A 22,037-nucleotide genomic window follows, 5' to 3' on the forward strand; every position below is an offset into this window, starting at 1 on the left:
ATTCTAAAGACAAACGAGGTGCTATTTTTCCGAAAACAAGCTGAAAATAATAAATGTCGGTACTGCTCAGAGATGGATAACACCGAGACAGTGCGACATTTACTTCTCCTCTGCCCAGGAACAGATAAATGATCAACCTACCTTCGGATGCCCAGACTTAAACATCAGACGACAACTGATGAGGGCTGGTGGAATCAGATGATGACAAATAAACAGAAGTGAGCCTTAAACAAATCGTTTATATGATTAAGTACAAAAAAGAACAAAAAAAAAAGAGAAGGTATTTTGGAAGAGCGTTGCATGTAGTGCATCCCCGGCCCCAGAAAGCGTTGTGGATGATGCAGAGGGTCGAACCCAATCCTTGTAGCCAATGGAGAGATTTCAGGGGTGGAAAGATGCAGTGCTTGGGCTTGTGGCCAAGGATAAGTCTTGCAGTCCTGTTCTGGATTAGTCACAGGCAAGGGGCGAGAGTCGAGGAAGGCAGATTAAGAAGAGGCTGTTGCAGTAGTCCAGCCTAGAGAGAACCAGTGCTCTGGAGACAGTTATCTTCTGGGAGAAAGTGGGAAAAGGAAGAATACCTCTGACGAGGTGCAGTTGGCAGTGGGCCTTCTTGGCAAGGTCTATGATTGAAGAGAAGAGAAGGAGAGAGTGGAGTCAAAGTGTTTTTTGCCTCACAGGAAGGGTGAAGGTAGAGGCCCCAAGGAAGACTCCACAGTGAGGGGGGGGGAAGCAGGCGCAGGGGTCCCAGTGAGGATCTCTGTCTTACTGGTATTAAGTGTCATGAACCCAGTATGAACACAAGGCACATTCATGAGAACACAATGCATACCCTCCTATGGTAGTGTAGGAAGGGACTGAACGTTGAGGATGGCTGTCTGGCGCAGGCGTTTATTAGGAGCTGCTACGACCCGCACCAACATGGCCACCAAGTTAGGACCTGCTGCGGAACTCAAGATGGCCCCCAGCTGGCCTGACATCCCCGGTGGTCTAGTGTTACAGGGTGCATAAAACCACGCCCTGGGCCACACCCTGTGCTTAGCGTTTCTTCTGCTCCCTGCAAGAGCAGTGTAATGCTTACCGCTCCTATTTCCACGTGCACAGAGTCTCTTACCTTACCGGTGCATGCCCGAATTCTTCTTTGCTTGGAGTCTGTCTTTGCATCCATACTTACCTGAAGACTTCAGCGATTGAGCTCTCTCGGTTCTTGGATTCCACTGATCGGGTCCCGTGGCAACCGCAACTCCTGCAACAGAGAAACTACAGTAAGAGCCTGAAGTGTTAAGACCATGCCCACCCGAGTTCCCCATTGAGAACGCACTTACCAGAACTGTCAGCTGGCTGGAAGCCTGCTAGGCAGCCGCTCCAAGCATTCTTCATGCAGCGCCCCGATCCGGAACACCATTTTTGTATAATCCACACCTGCAAGGAAAAAGAGACTTGTTAAAGCGCATTGCACCACCAGGGAAGAACAAACCATACAAAACAAGCCGCGCTTCGCACCACAAGCTGCTAGAACTCTAGACAGACCACAAAGCGCTATACAAAGACTTATTCTGCACCCTCAGCATCTCGTGAGTCGCAGCTGGCCTGAGCCACTACATCCAGTGAAGCAACTTGAGTCGGATGCTTACCTGGCACCTTCAGCCTTCTTTTAAACACGGTGAGCACAACCGCCTGCACGCCAGCCAGCATACCTAAGGGATAGATAAGGGGGAGCTTTGGGAAGAGTCAGGAGACACCTACTGAATACCTGTACTTGCTTGTCCTTGGGTCTCAATCCAGACCCCCTCTCACATCTTACCAGAGGCTCAGAATCCTACCGGACCCCTCCCAACCACACTGGTCACTGGGCTACAGCTCTCCGGTGGGTCAGTGGAGGAGGGAGTGGTTTGGATGCCTATCATACCAGTCCAGCCAGTGGAGACAACACTTTGGAACAGTCCGGAAATGGCACTCCTGCAGGGCACTAGAGTTAAGTGTTACTTTAATGCAGAGATCGGTGGAGGCGCACCAATCCTGAATCGCGGATAGACTTTTGGGAATGAGCGAGAGAGTAGAGGAGGCTGGGAGGATCGGTCCAGGAGGAAAGGGGTCAACCACTCCAGGGCCTGATCTATGATGCCCAGGTTTTCAGAGTCAATTGATCAGGATGGCGTGATTGACCATGTCAAAACCAGATTAAAGACCAAGGAGGATGAGGACAGAAGGAAGACTAGAGTCCAGATTATAGAACAGATCTTCATGGGAGATGAACCACCACCGCCGCCGCCTCCTCCTCCTCCTCGTGGTGGTGTTGTTTCTTCTTCTTTTCTACATTTCATGACAGCCACTCGGCGTAATCTCCCTCGTACCTCACCAAACGGGTGAACTCACTGGCCTCAACTATGGCCTATACATGCAAACGAATATGAGCCGGGAAAGAATTCCTATTGGCTGTCTAATCTTAGCCAGAGCTCTTATTCTGTCAAAACTAGACTATTGCAACTCACTCTACATAGGGGCATCTAAACAAATCATCAACAGAATACAAGTGCTCCAAAACAATGCACTTAGAACAGCCCTAAATATCCCCAGAAGAGCCCATATCTCTGAAATAAGACGGAAATACAAATGGCTCTCTACCCAAGAAAAAATCAACCTCAAATCTGCCTCCCTCATCCACAAATGTTTAGACAAAGCCCCACGCTACCTAACAGAACGATTCACCAGAAAAAATTCCACCAGACCCACAAGAATAGTCAGCCCCAACTGCCTTCTAGTGCCTAGATTTAAACTGACCACTATTGGAGGATCCAGCTTCCCAATTAGGGCAGCTCAATTGTGGAACTCCCTACCTCACACACTCAGATTTGACCAAACGTTTAACAAATTCAGAAAGTAAATTGGCTCACTTAGAAGACTACGTAACGCGCACCCTCCCCATGCATACCTACCTCATCTATTGTACCGGACATAGATTTACTATTATGTAAATGCTAGCGATATGATGACTTGTTGTCCGCACACTGTCTATACTTGCTCGTCCTGTGGAGTCAAGACAACTGATTGTCACCTTGCTCTGTAAATATGTAACTTCTGTACCTAAGCTGCAAATTTGTAACTACTGTACCTAAACTGTAAGCCTTCCTGACACATGCACCCTGCTACCCCAGGGTCCGGCGCGCACAATAAATAAACAAACAAACCTCTTGGTGCTTCCCCCTGTTCGTCATCTGTTACACATTCTCCCTCTTCTGTTACTCTGCTTCTCTTTCAGTATTCACTGACTTGTAGCCTACACTACCACGGTGTGCCATTCCATGTGCCGGAACTTCAGTTATCCCATCTAGACCAAGACCTTCCTCGTCTGTGTCCACCTTGACATCTCTAATAACCATGCTATCAATTTTGAACAGAACCACTGATCCAGGCCTGTCTCTGCACTCTGCCCCTCCCTGCTTTCCTGCGCTGCTTGTGCTAATTCCTCTTCCGCCCTTCTCAGCGCTTCTTGTAAATCCCTCTGCGCTTTGCCTTTTTGCTCCATCCTTAATAGTTCCCTTGTTCTACGGGGTGGAACTGCTGTTGTTTCCCTCTTAGACTCAATGGTGGCACAATACTGGGGATTAGTTTATCCTGCACCAGGCTGTAAGGGAAATCAAGCATCGGGACAGTGTGGTTTATTCTTTTTTTTTTTTTCTTTTTTTTTTGTGTATTGTGAGGGGTCAGAAATGAAAGCCTTTCACAAAGTTGTCATGCTTTTTGTTAGTCTTTTATTTAAATGAAATTGGGTTTGGAAAATGCCTCTCTGACCCTATGCTAAAGAGGAGTTTTTCTACTTCTAAAGCAAAAGACAGTGATCGGTCTGTGTCAGGCTGTGAATAACTGAAAAGCTGTCCTTGTCACCAAAACATCCTATCCTGACCCTCAAGAAAATAACGTGTGCAAGGAAATGTCTTCAAATTGAGATTGCCAAAAAAAAAGTGTTTACAACTGAAGATTAACTCCAACAAAAATGCTCTCCAGGTTGAAAGACCTTGGACCCAGAGGGTTGTTTCCTTCCCCTGGATTTGAAATGGATGGCAATGTCTTTTACTAACGGTTCCTTTTTGTGTCTCTCCTGGACTCAGAATGTTCCTGTTAGGCAGCAAGTTCTGCAACAATCTTTTTTCAACACAAATATTTCCTTAACTAGCAAAACGCTGTTCTTCTTTTGTATTCATTGTAGCTTTGCATTTTGCCTGCCATACTCCCCTGCCAGGACTACTGATGTGTTTCAATGTCCTGGTATCTTTCTCTTGCCAGGACCTCATATGTATGTCATAGTTCTTCTGTATCACCAGGACTGTACATACCGTGGTATGCTCGGTAGATCTGTCTGCAGTGATATTTGTTCAAACTTTGCCCCACACTTGCATCTCATGCACTTGTAGCTCATTGGAGCTTGACTCTGTACTTTTCCTTTTCTGCGTTCAAACAAACTTCATATTGGGCTTTGATTCCGCACTTTGCCTTTTCTGCATTCGAATAAGCGTCTTGTATTTTCTGTATCTGTAATCTCAAGACGTTCAATTTGTCGTTGGTGCGGTTGCTGGAACGCCTTTGGGTCTCTACTTGCTTCGGGTTGACTCACTGGTTCTCTCCAGCATCTCTGGTCTTTCTGGCGCTTCTGCAGCGTGTGGCTCGTTTCCCCCTTTGGATGCTGCAGACATACTTCCAGCTTCCTTCACGGCTCCACAGTCACACGCCTGTCTCCCTTCTGGTCTTGGTCTAGAAAACACTGCTTCTTCGAGCTGCCAAGCGCCCAGGAACTCTCTCGAGGCTCCCAGTGGCTCCACTGCATTCCTGCTCTCGCTCTGCGTTTCTCCTTCTGTGGATTCCTCTGCCCCACCGGTACGTGTCTCGCGCGTTCGAAAGCCTTCTCTTTGGAGCCAACGTCTTTCCTGCACTGTTGCCGTCTGTAGTGCGGTTGCCAGCTTTAAATACCTGCAAACCGGTATTTCGAAGGGATTGTGTCCTCCGACGTATTCCTTATCTTAGATAGAAATCCTTCAGCTTTGCTGGCCTCGGAAAATTTTTTCGCCAGAGGGCGCTGCGCGTCGATGATCGCCGAGTCGATGACCCTCGACGGCCTCCGTGCCGACGTCGACGTCATCCTGCCTATAAAGGCCGCGCGCAGCGTCCGTTGCTTAGTTCCGTTTTTCCGCGCTTCGTTGTGCCTCGGAACACCGTTGCTCAGTTCTCGTCAGATAACGTATATAATATTTAACCTCGATATCGATGGCATCCTCCTCCGACCCGACGACCCCTCGGTCCGGTTTCAAAAAGTGCCGAGACTGCGGGAAGAAAATGTCGTTGACGGACCCTCACAGGGTCTGTTTGTGGTGTCTGGGAATCACGCACCAGAGTTCGGAGTGTGAGGAATGCCTTTCCATGACGGCGAAAGCCTTGAAGGAGCGTAGGGGAAAGCTCGAGAGAGGTAGGTCAACTTTAACTTCCTCGAAAGCTTCTTCGGTAGAGTCGAGACGTTCGTCTCCTCACCATAAAAAACACTCTCGATCTAGATCACGAAGTGGCTCCCACCACTCGTCGACATCGAGACACTCGAAGAAGAGACGTAGGAGATCCCCTTCGTCATCTTCGTCGAGTTCTCCTGAGAGAGTTCATTGCCCCACAAAACGCAGCTCGCAAGCTGAGTGGGAGGAATTCAGGAAAAAGATGCTAAGCGTCTTCGAGAAAGCGGCCTCGTCCCCCTCGAAGACAGCTGAGGGTGATACCCCGGGTAAAAAACCCAAAAAATCTAAACGCCGCGAGTCGCAGTACCCGGCGGAAAAGTCAACCCGAAAGCGCCTCGAGCCATCGGGAGATAAAGCATCATCGACGCCATCGTCGAAAACTCCTTCGAAACAGAGGTCGGCGCCATCGACGCCGTTGTCGAAGGATTCATCGGCGCATCAGTCGATCGAGTCGACGCCGACGTCGACGCCGATATCGACGCCGGTGAAGGAAAGAACCACGGCTACTCCACAGCCAACGGTTAGACAAAAGACCTCCGACTCGACGCCGAGAACGTCGACGTCGTTCTCGAGCAGGACTCCGATCCTTTCGAGTTCCTCGAGGCCTAGTACACATTTCTCGACGCTTTTCACGGCGCCTTCGAGTACTTTCACGTCGGTGTCGACGACATCGACGTTTTCAAGGCCTGTGATGATGGCTCCTTCTGCATTGGAAATGGGGTTTATACCATTCCAAAAACCAAAGTATCCCCCTTTAACCTCGATTTTTGAGGAAAGGGAGGATTCAGACCAAGATATTGATTTACAGAGGACCACATCACCAGAGCCAGAGACTTTCGCCTCTGAGGAAAGAGGATTAAAAAATCTTCAGGATGCACTTCAGGAAGCTAGTGGCTTGGACACTTCTCCTGAAGCAGAATTTATCAAACCAGACCCAGGAGAACATGCGGAGACTCCATATAGAGCTCTGATGTCTAGAATCATAGAATTTATGGGTTGGTCTGCACCTTCTCCTGCCTTTCAGCAGGATGACCTCACTGACATACTGGACAAGGGCCCACAGGAGGATCCTGTGGTTCCATTTCACTCTGCTCTACAGAGAAGGATTTTGACAAACTGGGAAACGCCGGAAATTATCCCGGCAGTAAATAAAAAACTGTCAACAAAATACAGGGTGGCTAGTTCTGACCCTGAATATTTGTCAAAACACCCTACTCCTGAGAGCTTAGTTGTACAGGCTGCAACCTCATCAGGCAGCACATCTGCATACCCCACTGCTCCGCAGGATAGGGATGACAAAAAGTATGATGCCATGGCTAAGAAGGTTTTTTCTGCCTGTAGCATGGCGTTAAAGTCTATTAACGCGACCTGTACGCTCGCTAGGTTCAGCCACACCCTTTGGGAGTGCGCTTCATCAGCGGCTGACTGCCTCCAAGAAGGAGAGGAAAGGGACGCATTTTTAAACATCATCAGGGATGGTAAAGATGCGATGTGCGAGACCCTACAAACTGGCCTAGATTCTGCTGACAGTATCAGCAGGGCCATGGCGGCAAGTACCACAATCCGCAGGCATGCGTGGTTGAGGAAGTCTGGTTTTGCCTCTGACGTGCAGACCAGGCTTTTGAATATGCCCTTTGACGGTTCTACCCTCTTTGGAAAGAAGGCGGATGACAGTTTGGAGAAACTGCAAACGTCCAAGGCAGCAGCCAAGTCATTGGGAGCTGCTATCCGTCAGAATACCTTTCGTCCTTCGGGATCATCGTGGAGAGGACGGTCCTTTCGTTACTATTCCTCATATGGAAAGGGCAGAGGACGACCGGCTCAAAGAGGCCAAGGAAGATTTACCCGTGGTGGACGGGGTAGGGGAAAGAAAGCCGCACCCGCAGGAGCAGGAGCCACTTTACCTTCGGCAACTGCATCAGCCGCTTCAAAACCACTCTGAGGTCTCCCCTCACAGAACACCAGTAGGGGGCAGGTTAACTCACCATCTGACGGAATGGCAGGCTATTACGTCAGATGCTTGGGCTCTGGAGACAGTGGCCCAAGGTTACTGCCTGCCCTTCCTACATATCCCTCAGAGTCATCCACCGGGGAACAACCCTTTGAAGCTTCCAGATCCGCTCCTCTTGCAGGAGGTTTTAGACCTGCTAGAGAAAGGTGCCATAGAACTGGTACCTGTAGCGGAAAGGAACAAGGGTTGGTACTCCCCCTACTTCATAATACCGAAGAAGGACGGAGGACTGAGACCCATCTTAGACTTACGGGAATTGAACAAATTCCTCCGAAAGGACAAGTTCAAGATGGTGACTCTCTCTCAGATCCTTCAGGCCCTCCAGCTTCAGGACTGGTTGGTATCTCTAGACCTCCAGGACGCTTATTTCCATGTGCCGATCCATCCCAGGCACAGGAGATACCTGAGGTTCGCAATTGGCAGCTCTCATTATCAATTTCGAGTTCTGCCATTTGGGCTAACCTCCGCCCCGAGGGTCTTTACCAAGCTAATGTCGGTTGTGGCTGCAAGTCTAAGGAGGGAAGGGATTCACGTCTACCCTTACCTAGACGATTGGTTGATCAGAGCTGTATCTTCGGAACAGGCTCAGAGACAACTAGATTATGTTTGCCACTTCCTTCACAAGCTGGGCTTCTCCCTCAATTTAAAGAAGTCACAGATGATACCATCACAGAGACTCCAATTCATTGGAGCAGTCCTGGACACTTCCCTGGGAAGAGCCTTGCCACCAGAGGTGAGGGCTCGAGATATTCTGCAGATGGTCATCAGATTTCAGAATGCCCAATATCTCCCAGCCTACGACTTTCTGAGGTTGCTAGGCCTCATGGCATCCTGCATATTCCTCGTGCCGGAGGCTCGCCTGAGAATGAGATCCCTCCAGTGGGCACTGAGAACTCAGTGGTCACAGTTCTCAGGAAGGATGACAGATCTCCTTCGGATCCCGGTCAAAGTAGCCCGAGACCTTCAGTGGTGGGCCTGTCGGGAGAACATCCTGAAAGGAGAAATGTTTTGGCAACCATGGCCGGAGATAACAGTAGTCACGGATGCCTCACTCACGGGGTGGGGAGCTCACGCCAACGACTTGACCATCAGCGGTCGTTGGTCTCCATCGGAGTCCAGACTACATATCAACCTGTTGGAGCTGAGAGCCATCAGACTAGCGCTGAAGGCTTTTCTGCCGTCGGTACGGGGAAGAAACGTCCTAATAATGACGGACAATACAGTGGCCATGCACTACCTCAACAAAAGAGGAGGCGTAGGCTCACTACCACTGTGCAGAGAGGCGATGCAGCTCTGGTTTTGGGCAATTCAGGAAGGAATCTCTCTATCGGCAATTCACCTAGCCGGAGAGAAGAACTTGACAGCGGACGCTCTGAGCAGGCAGAGCACAGTCTCTCACGAGTGGGAGATAGCTCAGGAAGTCCTTCAAGAGATCTTCGCCCTTTGGGGAACCCCTCAAGTGGATCTGTTCGCCACCAGTATCAACAGGAAGTGCGACAGATTTTGCTCAAGGGAATTTCCCCCGAGAGGAGCTCTAGGAGATGCGTTCGTAGTGGACTGGGAGTTCCCACTTCTGTACGCGTTCCCTCCGGTCCCTGTCATTCCTCAAATGATCAGGAGGTTGAGAAGGTTTCGGAAGACCATGATCCTAATTGCCCCGGATTGGGCCAGGAGAACGTGGTACCCGGACCTTCTAGACATGTCCATCTGCCCTCCAATTCGACTGCCATACAGAGAGGATCTTCTCTCGCAGAAGGAAGGTCAGGTTCTCCATCCAGCCATCAAGACCCTCAACCTTCACGCTTGGTGTCTGAAAGGTTGAGGTACAAGGATTGGGACCTTCCGGATGATGTTATGGAGGTGTTGCTTTCGGCCAGAAGGCCGGCAACTAAAACTCTATACCGCTGCCGTTGGAACAAATTTTGCAGCTGGTGCAGAGAAAAGAATATTGAACCCTTTTCTTGTGGTACACCTATGGTGTTGTCATTCTTACTTTACCTGGCTAATTCAGGCCTACAGGTTGGCACAATTAAGGGCTATCTCGCAGCGCTATCAATCTTTAAGCGCACTGCAGAGGAGCCTTCATACTTCAAAATTCCATTGGTAATACAATACCTAAAAGGATTAACTAATGTTTATCCCCCGAAACCTTTTCAAGTTCCCTTATGGGATTTAAACCTAATTTTAAACTTCCTAAAGGGTGCCCCTTTTGAACCACTACACTCTTGTTCATTGAAGCTTCTCACCCTCAAAACTGTTTTGCTAATAGCATTGACATCTGCTAGAAGGGTTAGCGAGTTGCAAGCCTTATCGTGTAAACCTCCACATACAATCTTTTACAAGGACAAAGTTGTTCTTCAGGTGAAGCCTAACTTCCTCCCGAAGGTAGTCTCGGAGTTTCACATCACTCAGAAGATTATATTACCTTCTTTCTACCCTCCTCCTCATCCGGGGAAGGAGGAAGAGAGACTGCACAGGCTGGACCCTAAGCGAGCCTTGAGCTTTTATATCAGCAGATTGGCTAAGATCAGACAAGCAGACCAACTCTTTGTAGGTTATGCAGGACATAAGTTGGGCCTTCCAATAACAAAACAAACCATCTCCAGATGGATTATTTTAGCCATTCTGGAGTGCTACAAATTGGCAGGAAAGGAGCCTCCTCAAAATCTAAGGGCTCATTCTACCAGGGGTATCGCAACATCCTCAGCCCTTCAAAGAGGGGTGCCAATTCGAGATATATGTGCGGCTGCCACATGGTCGTCCGCACATACATTTACCAAATTCTATAGCCTGGATTCCTCCTCTAGTCAAGAAACTAGATTCGGCAAGGCTGTGTTACACTCTGTCCATTCTGGAAGGGTAACATAACTTTTATTACTCCCGCCTCCAGTCACAATACCACTGCTATGGGAGTCTATCTAAGATAAGGAATACGTCGGAGGACACAATCCCTTCGAAGAACTAGTTACTCTTACCTTGTAACGTTCTTTCGATGGGATGTTCCTCCGACGTATTCCTTATCGACCCTCCCATCCATCCCCGCAGTATGACTTCCTGTGGGTTTGCAGCCTAGGCTCCTTCAAGGTGATTAGTCTAATCCAAAAACATTACTGGGGACTACAAAACGGAACTGAGCAACGGACGCTGCGCGCGGCCTTTATAGGCAGGATGACGTCGACGTCGGCACGGAGGCCGTCGAGGGTCATCGACTCGGCGATCATCGACGCGCAGCGCCCTCTGGCGAAAAAATTTTCCGAGGCCAGCAAAGCTGAAGGATTTCTATCTAAGATGAGGAATACGTCGGAGGAACATCCCATCGAAAGAACGTTACAAGGTAAGAGTAACTAGTTCTTCTGTAGAACTGGTCTGCACACTGAGCTTCAAGCTTCTATTACCTTGTACTAACTCCTTCACCATCCTCGTCTCTGGGATTATGGGAGTTGGAGTCCATGGATGTCATCGGATATATAGCATTTTAGTTTTTTTTTTCTCTGTAGTTTTACATGAGCGGACATCTTCATACAAAGGTGTATTAGAAGCAAAAAGGGTTCTGTTGGAGCTTTGTGTGTCTATGTCAAAGATGGGGTTTTGACCTAAGGAAAAATGAGAAAATGACTCTTTGGGAACCAATACCTGAATATGCCAATAAGGCTTTGTGTATTAGAGAGTCTTCCTCATGAAAAAGGGAGAAATGCTGCGTCTCGTCGAGTCGCCCCACCTCCCTGGTAGCTATCTCCTCACATGTGCTCCTCCCGCATATAGCTGCCCCCGGGGTCAGGATCCGGTAGCGGCTTCCATCCCCATGGCAGATGGGAGGAGTCCACCGTGGGGAATCCGTGATGAATCCACTGGATTCATCACAGTATGTGTGTACTGGCCTGGCTGACTCAATTTTACCATCGCAGGCTTTTCCTGAATTCTCAACTACCTTTGTAAGGGATTGACTCGCAGGTGGCATGCTCCTTTGCTATAAACATTTATTGGAGTACAAATGAAAGAGAAAACCCTATCTAACCCCAGGTCTAAGAGGGGTTTCCCTGCCTCAACTAAATACTTGGGAATCTGTCAGGATGTCAGTCCAACGCAAAGTGCCCACCGTCCTGTGTCCAAAACCTATTTCTGACCCTTATACTATAAACTCAAAAGAAAAGGTGGGGCCGCCTTGGTCCAGAAGGATGGCTCCTTTCTTCTGGATGGGAAGCCAAAAGTTCACTTCTGGAGGATGCACAACAAAAATGTTCTTCTATAGGGATGTAAATCAAAAGTGTTTGAGTTGGGTTGCAGCAAAGCACATGGGTCAACAAGTCTTGTATCTTCACAGCGTTGGGGTGGGGGGTGACTCTGCCCCCCCTACTTTTTTTGTTTAGTTTCTCAATGGTTTTCACAGTGCCAGGACAAGTCTTTCTCCTCCTTGCATTGATCAAATGTATCACAATGCCAAGAGCATCTTTCCCTTCCTGTTGGCTCCTTCCACAGTGTTCCTCAATGCAAAGGGGTCTGTCTCTCCCTTCCCCCGGCCTTCCTCAAGCTTTTCTCAATGCCTAGAGAAAGATTCCCTTCTCTTAGATTTTTCAGCAATGTTCACCAAGAGCAAGGGGTATGTCTCTGATGTAAAACAGGTACTTCCGGTAACTTGCTTTATTGTAGTTGCAGTGTCTCATAGGAAACCACACATAAAGGAAGACAGCTTTTCAGGGACCTTCAATAAAGGAAGGGCTGGCTGATGAAGATAGAATGTACGAGATGCTTTAAATGAAAAAAAGATGAACCCAGAAGATGCATTATAATGGGGTGGGAGGGTGTTAACGAAGTTTTTCTGAAATTGAAGATAAAGTTCACAGATTGTTATTGGATTTATTGAGTGCTGACCGAGGTTTGAAAAGCAACAGAGCTCTTTACAGAGGTATACACCAATACGGATACATAACGGAGCGTTTTTTAGTGGTAACAGAACAGATATACAGCCGGGGGTAGGATACAGGGGTGGGGGGGAAAGAGGAGGGGGTATAGCTGTACCGGGTGGTGGGGAGGAGAGGTGCAGCATCGTCTTGCGCGTCAGGTGGCGAAAGGGGCAATGTGATGGCCTAGGTGTTGAGGAGAGACTCCTTGAAGAGGTGGGTCTTGAGTGTTTTTTTTCTAAATTGTGGGGGCATAGGCAGAGAAGGCTTGTTTTCTGGTCCTTTTTCCAGTGGCGGATTTCAAGTCTGCACGTGTCCTGGCTTCTGGTGGTGCGCTGTCGCTTGATATGCAGAGCTTCTCTGCGAGATGGCTGAGTGACGTGATTAATCGGAGGCAGGTTCTCCCTTTGTACCAGGTTTGGCAGAGAGGAAGCTGCTGGTGCTTCTCCTTCCTTCATAGCCCTGGAAAAGGAAGACCTTCATAGAATGCATAGGGGGGCAAGTGGTTTAACTTGGACAAAGCGGGCAGTAAATTCCTTGGTTAGGTTAACATCTGTCTTTTGTTCTCGCACTCTATCCACCTTTCCATTTCTTTTCTTTCTCACTTTTGTAGACTTGCTGAAGATTGAAGAGGGCATTGAACCATCTGCTAAGAATTCCCAGGACATCATGGACCAGCTGAAGAGTGAAAAAGCAGAAGAACCTTCTGTCTGGGATTGTAAAGACTCAATGGATTGGGTGAAGGTTGAAGTAGAAGAGAGTTTGTCTTTCACTGATTGTCCGCACCCCGTTATAAATGTGAAGGTTGAAGAAGAGGAAGATGCTTCTTCTGACAATTGTGGGATTCCAGAAGATTGGGTGAAGATTGTAGTGGGAGAGGAACACCATGTCAAGGATTGTCATAATTCAGTGGCCCTGGTGAATACTGAAGAGATGGAAGAAGCCTCTGACCGAGAACTTCAGGACTTTAAGAAGTTGATAAAAGTTGAGGAGGAGGAGGAGGAGGAGGAGGAGATGTTTGCCAGAGATTCTCGTATTTCCAAGGGAAGGAAGATCGGAAGCTCGGCTGCAGGTGAGGAGTAAATGCATTACACCAAAGTATTCCAATTTTATTTGACATGGTTTACTAAAATCGAAACTACCGTAATCCAGCATTTTGCGCTGCTAGATACTGTAGGATGTAAATAAAGAAGACTACATATACTTTCTCTAATTTCCCAACAAAAGTAGGACATCTGAATAACCTGATCTTTGTACTGACTTAGGAGCACGCGTTACATGTAAAGTGTTTACATGTATGTGTCCACTGTGCTAGGGGAGAACTCCCAGGCAAGCAGGGAGGGTTTGCTAGGAGTTCCCGGACCCCAAACGCGTGGAAGGCCCAACTCCTTCCCTTTCCCAAAAGGAACAGAAGTCCAGACAGTTAGAAAGTTCAACTGCGGTTTATTACAGCCAACAAACCATCAGGGATTAGCACATGGATACAAGTCCAGGCACACTCAGCGAACACTGGCTCGTAGGCCAGTTCTTAGACAAATCCACGTCACAATGACGTCACAACCTGGACCCTTCTCCAGCAAACCTATCATTGACTGTGATTGGGTGTTGAGTGGTAGTTCCCTTATATCAGTCCCTATTGAGGTTAGCATACTGGTCCTCCCATGTCAGGTGTCAGGCCTGGATCAGGCCTAAAAAAGTGTTACTTCTAAATGTTTCAGTGTGCGGATCCAATGATTGGTTGGTAGCCCGCCACTACCCACCCCTTGGGCCAAAAATTGTGTTTGATCGAGCTGCTAGCCCCAGCCTGGGACCCAAGTTGGTTCTCGGCTCGTAGTGTACCTGTTGAAAGTAACATGTGCAACTATGTGTCTGCATTATACCCGCATGTGAACCACCAAGACTAAGAGTGTTCCTAGCCCATCGTGTAACAACTTTGTTGCCAGCCACGGCCTGGCTCCTGAGACCTCTGCTCTTCTCCGCCGTCAATTCTAGGCTCGTCGTCAGCTCTGCTGGACCACATGTCCAGAGACTGTGTTTGTGAGTTTCTGAAGCTTTGAATTAGTCTGAATTAGTCTGAATTTAGGAGAATTATTCGGGTCTGCCACACCAGTGTTCAGGAGAGCGAATGTCATTTGCAACAACGGGACCTTGGCAGTGGTCCTGTTCTACACGTGGCAGCTCTCTGGTTCGAGCTGTATTCAGCTTAGCCTCAGCTTTCTGAGACCGTTGTGGCCTACTGTGACTTCCTGAGCCGTAGTCTGGTTTCTACTGTATGTGCTTTCCCATAGTATCCATAGGTAAGCTATCCCGACCAGTGAACCAGTGGAAGATTTTCTATCGCCAAACAGCGCCTGACGTCCCCGCAGAGACCAGGCCAGCGTAACAGCGGGTTCCGGCTCTGCTGGTTCCCCCGAGTGTTCCTGTGTTCTGTGGGGTTAGTTGCAGTACCAGTACATGTAGGCCCATCCTCCTTCGGGTTTGCACCATGCCCACTTCCCTTCATGCTTCCTTGGGTTAAGTGGATTGTCCACCTCTATTCCAGCCGGAAATAGGTCACACATTTTTTTTCTCTTAGTCTCTTTCTTTTACAATTTCATCCATTGTTCCTTCAATATTCATATCCATGACAATTTGCATCCCTATTGCTTCATCTGTTTTCTTGCACCTTCCGAAACTTATTTTGATCCCACAGAGGGATGCTGCTCCTAATGCCAGAGCTCCAACTATCACCTTCAGTCCATCTGCTATCTAAAATGGCATCCGTGACCAGAGATCTGCTAGCCAGCTTTTGTCCTTCCCTGTTCCCCGTGCCTCGTCCTCCATCTTTCCATACATCTTGGATAATTGTGTTATTGCGTCTGCTAGTGTTCTGTTATCTTAATCGTTTGTAGGTATGAACGGGCAACATGAACTCCCTCTCTTTGTGCAAACTCCTCCTTTCATCACTGTGAGGAGATCCAGGACGTATCCATTTTGGAGCGCCACCAATCTTATTGCTGAGTTCTTCTTTTATGGCGTTGAACCCATTCACTGTTGAGTTTATAGTTACTATCGACTCCCAGCGAGTGATTTGTAACCATTTGGCATTAGTGTACGTCTGTATTCCAGGGATCGTTGATGCAAAGAAATGTGTGTTCTACTGAACAGTCTTTGTGATGCTGGTACCTCATCTAATGTGGCTTCTGATTTCCCAGAGAAGCAATTCCCATCTCTTTTCATTCTGCTCAGTTCTTTCTGCGTCTCGTGTTATTTTTGGGAAGTCGTCAGCTTCACGTCCTTCCTGGGTACCGCTAGTGAGGGCATGTTGACATGTACTAGGCAGCATATTTCCCCGCAGTCAGGTGGCAATTTCTCATATGCTTTAGCCTAATAGTGATCCATCAGCACTGCTATTCCTGCTGCCTTATCTGGGATTGTTTCTATACTTTTACATCCTTCGTTTTCTCCTAGTTCTTCATCGCTGTTGTGCTGATAACACAAGGCTGGTGTCTTCAGGGGAATTATTGGCATTGGTCCAGCTTCGTTCTCCATCCAGGTCACCAACTTTGCACTCCGTTCCCATTCTTTCAGGCACTTGACATTTTCTTCTTGTACCTTGTTCACTGCTGACTTCGCTAAGGTCATTGCCATGCTTCCCACCACTCCGTTTTCCCTACCATCGTTAGTATATACTTGTCCATAGATCAATATTTGCGGTGTCTCCCAGCAGCCTGGCTCTCCTCCTACTTCACTCTCGTCCATGGACATGGCAAGTCTTTCAATGTGATAGTTGGGAGCCTGCCTTGCTGCTCCAGCAGCCTTCGCCCTGACTACAATGCCTCATCGGACCCTTCCACTCTGCCATGGTAAGCCTGGCATTTATGGATGTCATCGGTTTTGTGCATTATTTTGAATAATCATCTGATTTTGCTGTGGGGTGCACAATGTTTGCTGGAGTGACATTTTACACCTGGATAAAACCCATTTGCTGGGTTTCTCGCTTTTGTTCAACAAAGCACCCATCTTCTGCGTGCTTCAACTGTTGGTTCCTTCTCTGTGGCCAGGCCCTGACTCGCTCTCCCATTGGTTGCCTGGCCTAAATAGGCCAATCGGGGCAAAAGGGAGGCGGGAGCTGGCACCAGACCACTAAGGCCCACAACAAAAGCTCTGTCTGCACCTGTCCATGTGCGGTACGCCGCCACCCCACCGTCCCCCCCCGTGATGTGTGTGTATCCCCCACCCCTCTCTGATCCCCCCCCACCCCTCTCTGTACCCCCGTGATGCGTGTATGCCCCCACCCCTCTCTGTCCCTCCGTGATGCGTGTGTATGCCCCCCCTCCGCCCCTTTCTGGACCCCCCCCCCTTTTCATTGCTGAAGTTGTGTTGATTCACAAAGGGTTCACCATTAATGTCTTTTGCCAACGCTTGGATTGACCTTGGGGCCTCACCCCCCCCCAAGTCTCATGCTGGGCCTTCCCTGGATCTCCCACTGAGGGTGGCCCTGAATCTTGCTGTGCACATTATCTTTGTGAATTCCTTGCCCACATGTTTGGTTCCCTTGAAACTTTGTGCCTCACTGACCTCTGCAATCTGTTTTTGCTCTCCCCTTTGCTTCTCTGCTCTTTTCACTGTTTTATTCTCTGCTCTCTTCTCCTCTCCCTTCCCCCTTGCTCTCCATCTCCCCCTCCCCTTTCTTTTTTTTATGCACTTACTCTATCTGAACGGTCCCTTGTCCTAGTATGATAGTAAATTTGATCGTCCCTCCCCCCTCTTTACCTGTTATTGCCCTCCTCCCCCTCCTCCCCTTCCAGCACTATCTGAAATGTCATCAGGCAGAGTACGATAGCTGCCTTTTTTTTGGTTCTCCTCCCCTCTCCCTCGCCCTGTGTAATTCTCCGGCTCTACCAGAAATGTTGTTAGGTCTAGTACGGTAGTTGCCTGTCTGTTTCCCATTTCCTTCCTATTTTTGTCTTAGCACTTGCACTATCTGAAATGTCGCTAGGCCGAGTATGATAGTTATTTTCAAATTCTTGTTGTTCATGGCCTGTAACAATGTTTTGTATTTTCCCTTGTTCCCTCCCTTGTCGTTGTTGGGGAGTATTCTCATAAATGGCTGATTTCCCTTGCCTAAAGAGTTCCCCAGCAGCTTTGCTGGATTTCTATTGTTTTTTCCCCCAGGTAAGAGCGAGCCTTTTCCCCCACTCTTACATGTGTTTTGCTGTGTGTATTTTCACTGTTTGTGTGATCTTGGGCACTGGAGCCTCACCTACTCCATGTGCACCACTTTTTGTGTGTGTTACACTGCACCGTCAGTGCAGTGACACAGGGTTGTCTTTGAGACTTCACACTGACTCCATTTTTCTGGGGCTGACTACTGTCCCCCAGAAACAGGTAAAGTTGCCATTAACTTTATATAGCCCCTTTAAACCACAGACCCAGTACACCCCATCTTACATGGAGTATTGGAAAGGGTTAACTCTTATCCCTTTTTGTCTGCCTCTTGTAGCCTTGTTTCGCTCCCTTAACATTAAGACTTGGCTGGTGGCAGTGGTATCTACCCTAACTTTCCTACCGCGATTATATTCTATAAATGTGGTATTGTTCCAGGCTATTATATTAGCCTCGAACATAAACCCGCTTGACCAAATACATTTTATTTTGGTTCCGGCTGGGTTTATTCGCCTTTTCTTTTTGTTAAAGTCTTTCTCGTGTTTTATTTCTGCATGCCAAACCGGGGATGATTCCTTTGTTCGCTGTCTTTTCGCGGGCTGCTGCACAGAAGCCCTCCTTAAGGTGCCTGATAGTCTAGAGGGCAGGATGTGAGGGAGGGATCTTCGGACCCCTGCCTTAGCCACCCAAGTCGCACTCTTGTCTAATTGGCTAAGGGGACTGGCCTTGCAGGCCAGCCACCCTGCTGTGTGATTGACAGCCAGGCTGTATGAATGGGGGAAAAACTGCACTGGGACTGGAAAGACAGAGTCGCCACTGGAATGAAAGAACCACCGAGGACCCCTACACCGACTGAACCGCCCAGTGAAGCCCTGCTGCAGGTCTGAATCTCCAAATCCGACGACGGAGAAGATCCTCCAGGAAACTTCTTCCCTTGAGAGGTGGGACCAACCAGTTCGCCCAAACTACAAGCCAGAGCCCCTCCTCTGGTTGGATTTGCTTCACAGAGCTACAGTGGGCCGGATAGCCAGGAAGGTCGGACCCTGCTTGGGTTTTAAGGAGCGCACCTTTTATTCGTTGTTTTGCTCTGCTGCTGGCTTCTTCCCTGGGTGGCGCAGGACCCTCCAGTCTTCCTACTTCTGATCAGTCCGACAGTCGCTTCAGGAACCGTGAGCCTGCAGGAACCACCAGGAACGTCCGCCCCAGCTACAGCTCCCTCTCCGTTTTAAGGTACTGTGCAAATCCAGTTGTGCGTTCCGCTCAGCCGCGGTGAAACTGTTTGAAATCTTTCTCCAAGCTGAGGGCTTGTCCTTCTCTTGTCTTTAAACTAACTTTTCTACCAACCAACCTCGTCCGGAATCTGTGCCATGAACTTTACCGCAAACTACCCTGAACTGTGTGATCTTGAGCAAAAGACTTTTGACCCATTGACTTTGGCCTTAAGCCTTTTCTAGCTGATCTTTTCACTGTAGTCTCTCTTGTTCAAATTGCTCAGAGTACTTGCCTGTTGGTGTTGCCTAATCTCTAATAACTTTGTCTTTCCCTCACTTTAAATTGCTAGAGTGCCATTTTGCTCTCACTTCATTTTGTGAGCTTAACTTGTCTGGAATTTAAGGGAAGTGGTGTGGTGTATTTATCATTGCGATTTTTAACTTGCTACGAATAGCGAAATGTTATACAACTGTTGCGTCAATAAATATATATATATATTCTTTTACTTAGAAACCTTGAGTCCGTGTTTGCCTGAATCATAGTAATTGCTGTTCTTTGTGTAACTATTTGTACTGCTCACTTACTCTTGAGATAAGTCTGGCTGCTGCGCCACCGCTACCACTATAACTGTGTAGTACAGGCTTGTACCAAAGGTGAAATTGTACTGTCACTTGTAGTCTTAATTGTGTGTAGTGTTCCCAAAGGGTACCGCATATAATTCTGTCTAACAGTCGTGAAGCGCCTTGAAACACATTGTGTATAGGTGCTATATAAATAAACTATCATATCATCTTGGTGTCTCCCTTTTCGAGTCCATCCTTATGTATTGCAGCCCTTCATGGAGTTGTCAGTAATTGTTCATCATATCTAGTGTCTTGATGTAATTCTCTTCATATGGGAAGGTCCCCTTGGACATCCACCTCAATGTTGCTGTCCTCCCTTGGAGTCTTTGTGTCAGGTACATCGCGAGGTACATCCGACATTGTGCACTTGCTATTGGTATCTCTGTTGCAGCAAAGGTTCTGGAGGCATTCATGGAGTAGGGGATTAAAGAACAGGCATAGCAGCTCTCCCGGGTGGTGTCCCTACCAACTTTGAAAATGTGCTTTTAACACATGTTTGTTACTTGTGTTGTGTCTGTGAGATACGTGTCAACTCCCTTCATGTCTTTATCAACACTGCACCTACCTCTCCTTACTTTATCAGCAGTGTCTTCTCCTCCGCCTGACACGGTAGATCTTGCTGCTTGGGTCAGGGGAACGTTAGTATGGGTCCAAGGAGTGTAGTAATGGCAAACGGGCACATCACTAGCCGAGTTTAAAATATTTACTTGCACCTCAATCAGCCATTTTACTTTCTCATGCCTGAAAGGTGGCCTGAACCCTACATGTTGTAGCAGGGGGACCCACATGCCACCTGTGAGTTATCGGGATCCACCAAAAACATTGACTGCAGACCAGGAGAAAACCCATCAACAGGGGAAACGAACAATCCACCCTCATGGGACCGGGCCGTTAAATTCAGCGTCCCCCCTCAAGACACAGAGAAACATAAACACGAAAAACTCTCCCTGTCCTCTGGAGCAGTAACCCCCGCAAGCATCACCAAACAACCGTTATGCTGCAACAAACGGAATGCTGAGTCCCGCGGGGCCTACCGCAACGGAAAAGGTGTGCAAATATTCCTCACTCTGCCCCCGCATACCCCTCCCCCCCCCCCACCACCCAGGGGCATACATGGGTCCAACACCCCCATCACCTTACCGCAGCCCGAGGCCCTGCAGGACCCAGGCATTGATGCCTCCAAGCCCCGTAGGGGGCTCAGGAGCACACTGCACCTGGAGGAAACGGAGGCCCCGCCACACAGACCCATCAGGGTTGCCAGTAACTGTAGCTCCCCAGAGCCCCGCTCCGGGAACAGGCCTACCTGCCGGAGGCAGGAAAAATTTAACTGGATGCTGTGGGTTAAGGGGAGGAGTTATAGGAAATAAAAGAAATAGAAGGTCTTGTGTCGGAGGCAGGGGCCTCATGAATTAAGTACTGGAACAAGGAGAGTGGACATGGACGTAAAGCGCTGAGACTCTCTGGTCATGTCCATTACATGGGCTGGATGTTTATTGCAATTTTCTGCTCATCTGGAACCAACACAAGCAAAGCCTTTAATGGAAAATGGTGCAGGGGGTGGCCCTCTTGACTTGAGTGGCCAGTCCAGTTTGGGAGCCTGCACAGCCCAATGCGCTGTCATCACTGCACTGAGAGGAAGACTGCATCAACAGGAGAAACTGGCAAGTTTGAGCACCGAATCGCCAAGGCCCCACAAGACCTTCGCCCGGAGAGAGGACACAGCAAGCACCCTGCCTTATGTGCGTGGAAGCCAGCAAGAAATGGACTACAGGAGCCACAGGCCATACCTACCTTCAAAGGCGACATTTCAGTGGACCCACCCACATTTCCTTCTTGATTGTAAGAGCTTAGGTGCCCCAAGTCACCAATGATAACTGCAGGGAAGCAGATATGAACAGCAGGCTTGCTCATTTTTCATGGCACTCCTAGCCCCCCCCCCTTCTCTTCCCAGTATGCCGAATGAACTTCCTTTTATACATCTAAATCAGGACTACACCTTTGCTCACTAATTGTCAGAACATCGAGCTTTAAAAGCAATGTGACGAATCCTGGGTTCTCGTCACCGCTTCAGATGGGGGAGTCCCTTCGCATCAGGTCAGGGAGTTGAGGCGGCTACCTAAGATTTCTCCTGAGGTGGTGCTCAGCGGGAGGATCTCATGGGGAGGAGGGACCCCATCGAGAGCAGTGGTGAACCTGGTAGAACGCGGTATCCCCTTAAGCCACCCACCGTCCCTCAAAGACCCTTCCATTCCCCAATACCTAATGTCCCCATGTGCTTTGCAAGACATCTCAGATAGAAACCACTGGGACCAGGAATAGGCAACGAGTAATTTGGATCACCAACCTAAAAGCCGGCATACGCTCTAGCTTTTGCAGTAACCCGATTGTCCAGCTGTCAATAAAAGACAGGGAGGAAACGGAACAATTGCGTCTACCTTCTCTGCTCGATGCGGACCGAGTGTGTGGCAGGAGCAACGCAGACACACGGGGAACAGAAGCAGACGGTGTCCCGCAGTGAAGTAGACCCACCGAAGGCACAGGAAGTGGGAAGCGAACCGGAGAGGAGAAAACCTACTTGCTGGGAACCTAGTTGCTGCGCTGTCCACAAAGCACCAGCAGGCTGCAGGGGAAGCCCGTGAGTGACTGGGAGAGG

At 48.7% G+C, this 22,037-nt stretch overlaps 1 protein-coding gene across 1 annotated transcript in view; it reads left to right on the top strand.

Annotated features, from left to right (window-relative positions):
- Nucleotides 1-22,037, top strand: part of LOC138489460 (zinc finger protein 135-like) — a 73,741-nt gene that overhangs the window by 21,447 nt on the left and 30,257 nt on the right. The window contains exon 2 of the mRNA XM_069617181.1: nt 13,015-13,473. Within this exon, the coding sequence (XP_069473282.1) occupies nt 13,071-13,473 (403 nt within the window). The 5' untranslated portion in view covers nt 13,015-13,070. The remainder of the gene's footprint in view (nt 1-13,014; nt 13,474-22,037) is intronic.

This window comes from Ambystoma mexicanum, chromosome 9 (assembly GCF_040938575.1).
Source record: "Ambystoma mexicanum isolate Mex_15411 chromosome 9, UKY_AmexF1_1, whole genome shotgun sequence".
Classification (NCBI taxonomy): Eukaryota; Metazoa; Chordata; class Amphibia; order Caudata; family Ambystomatidae; genus Ambystoma; species Ambystoma mexicanum.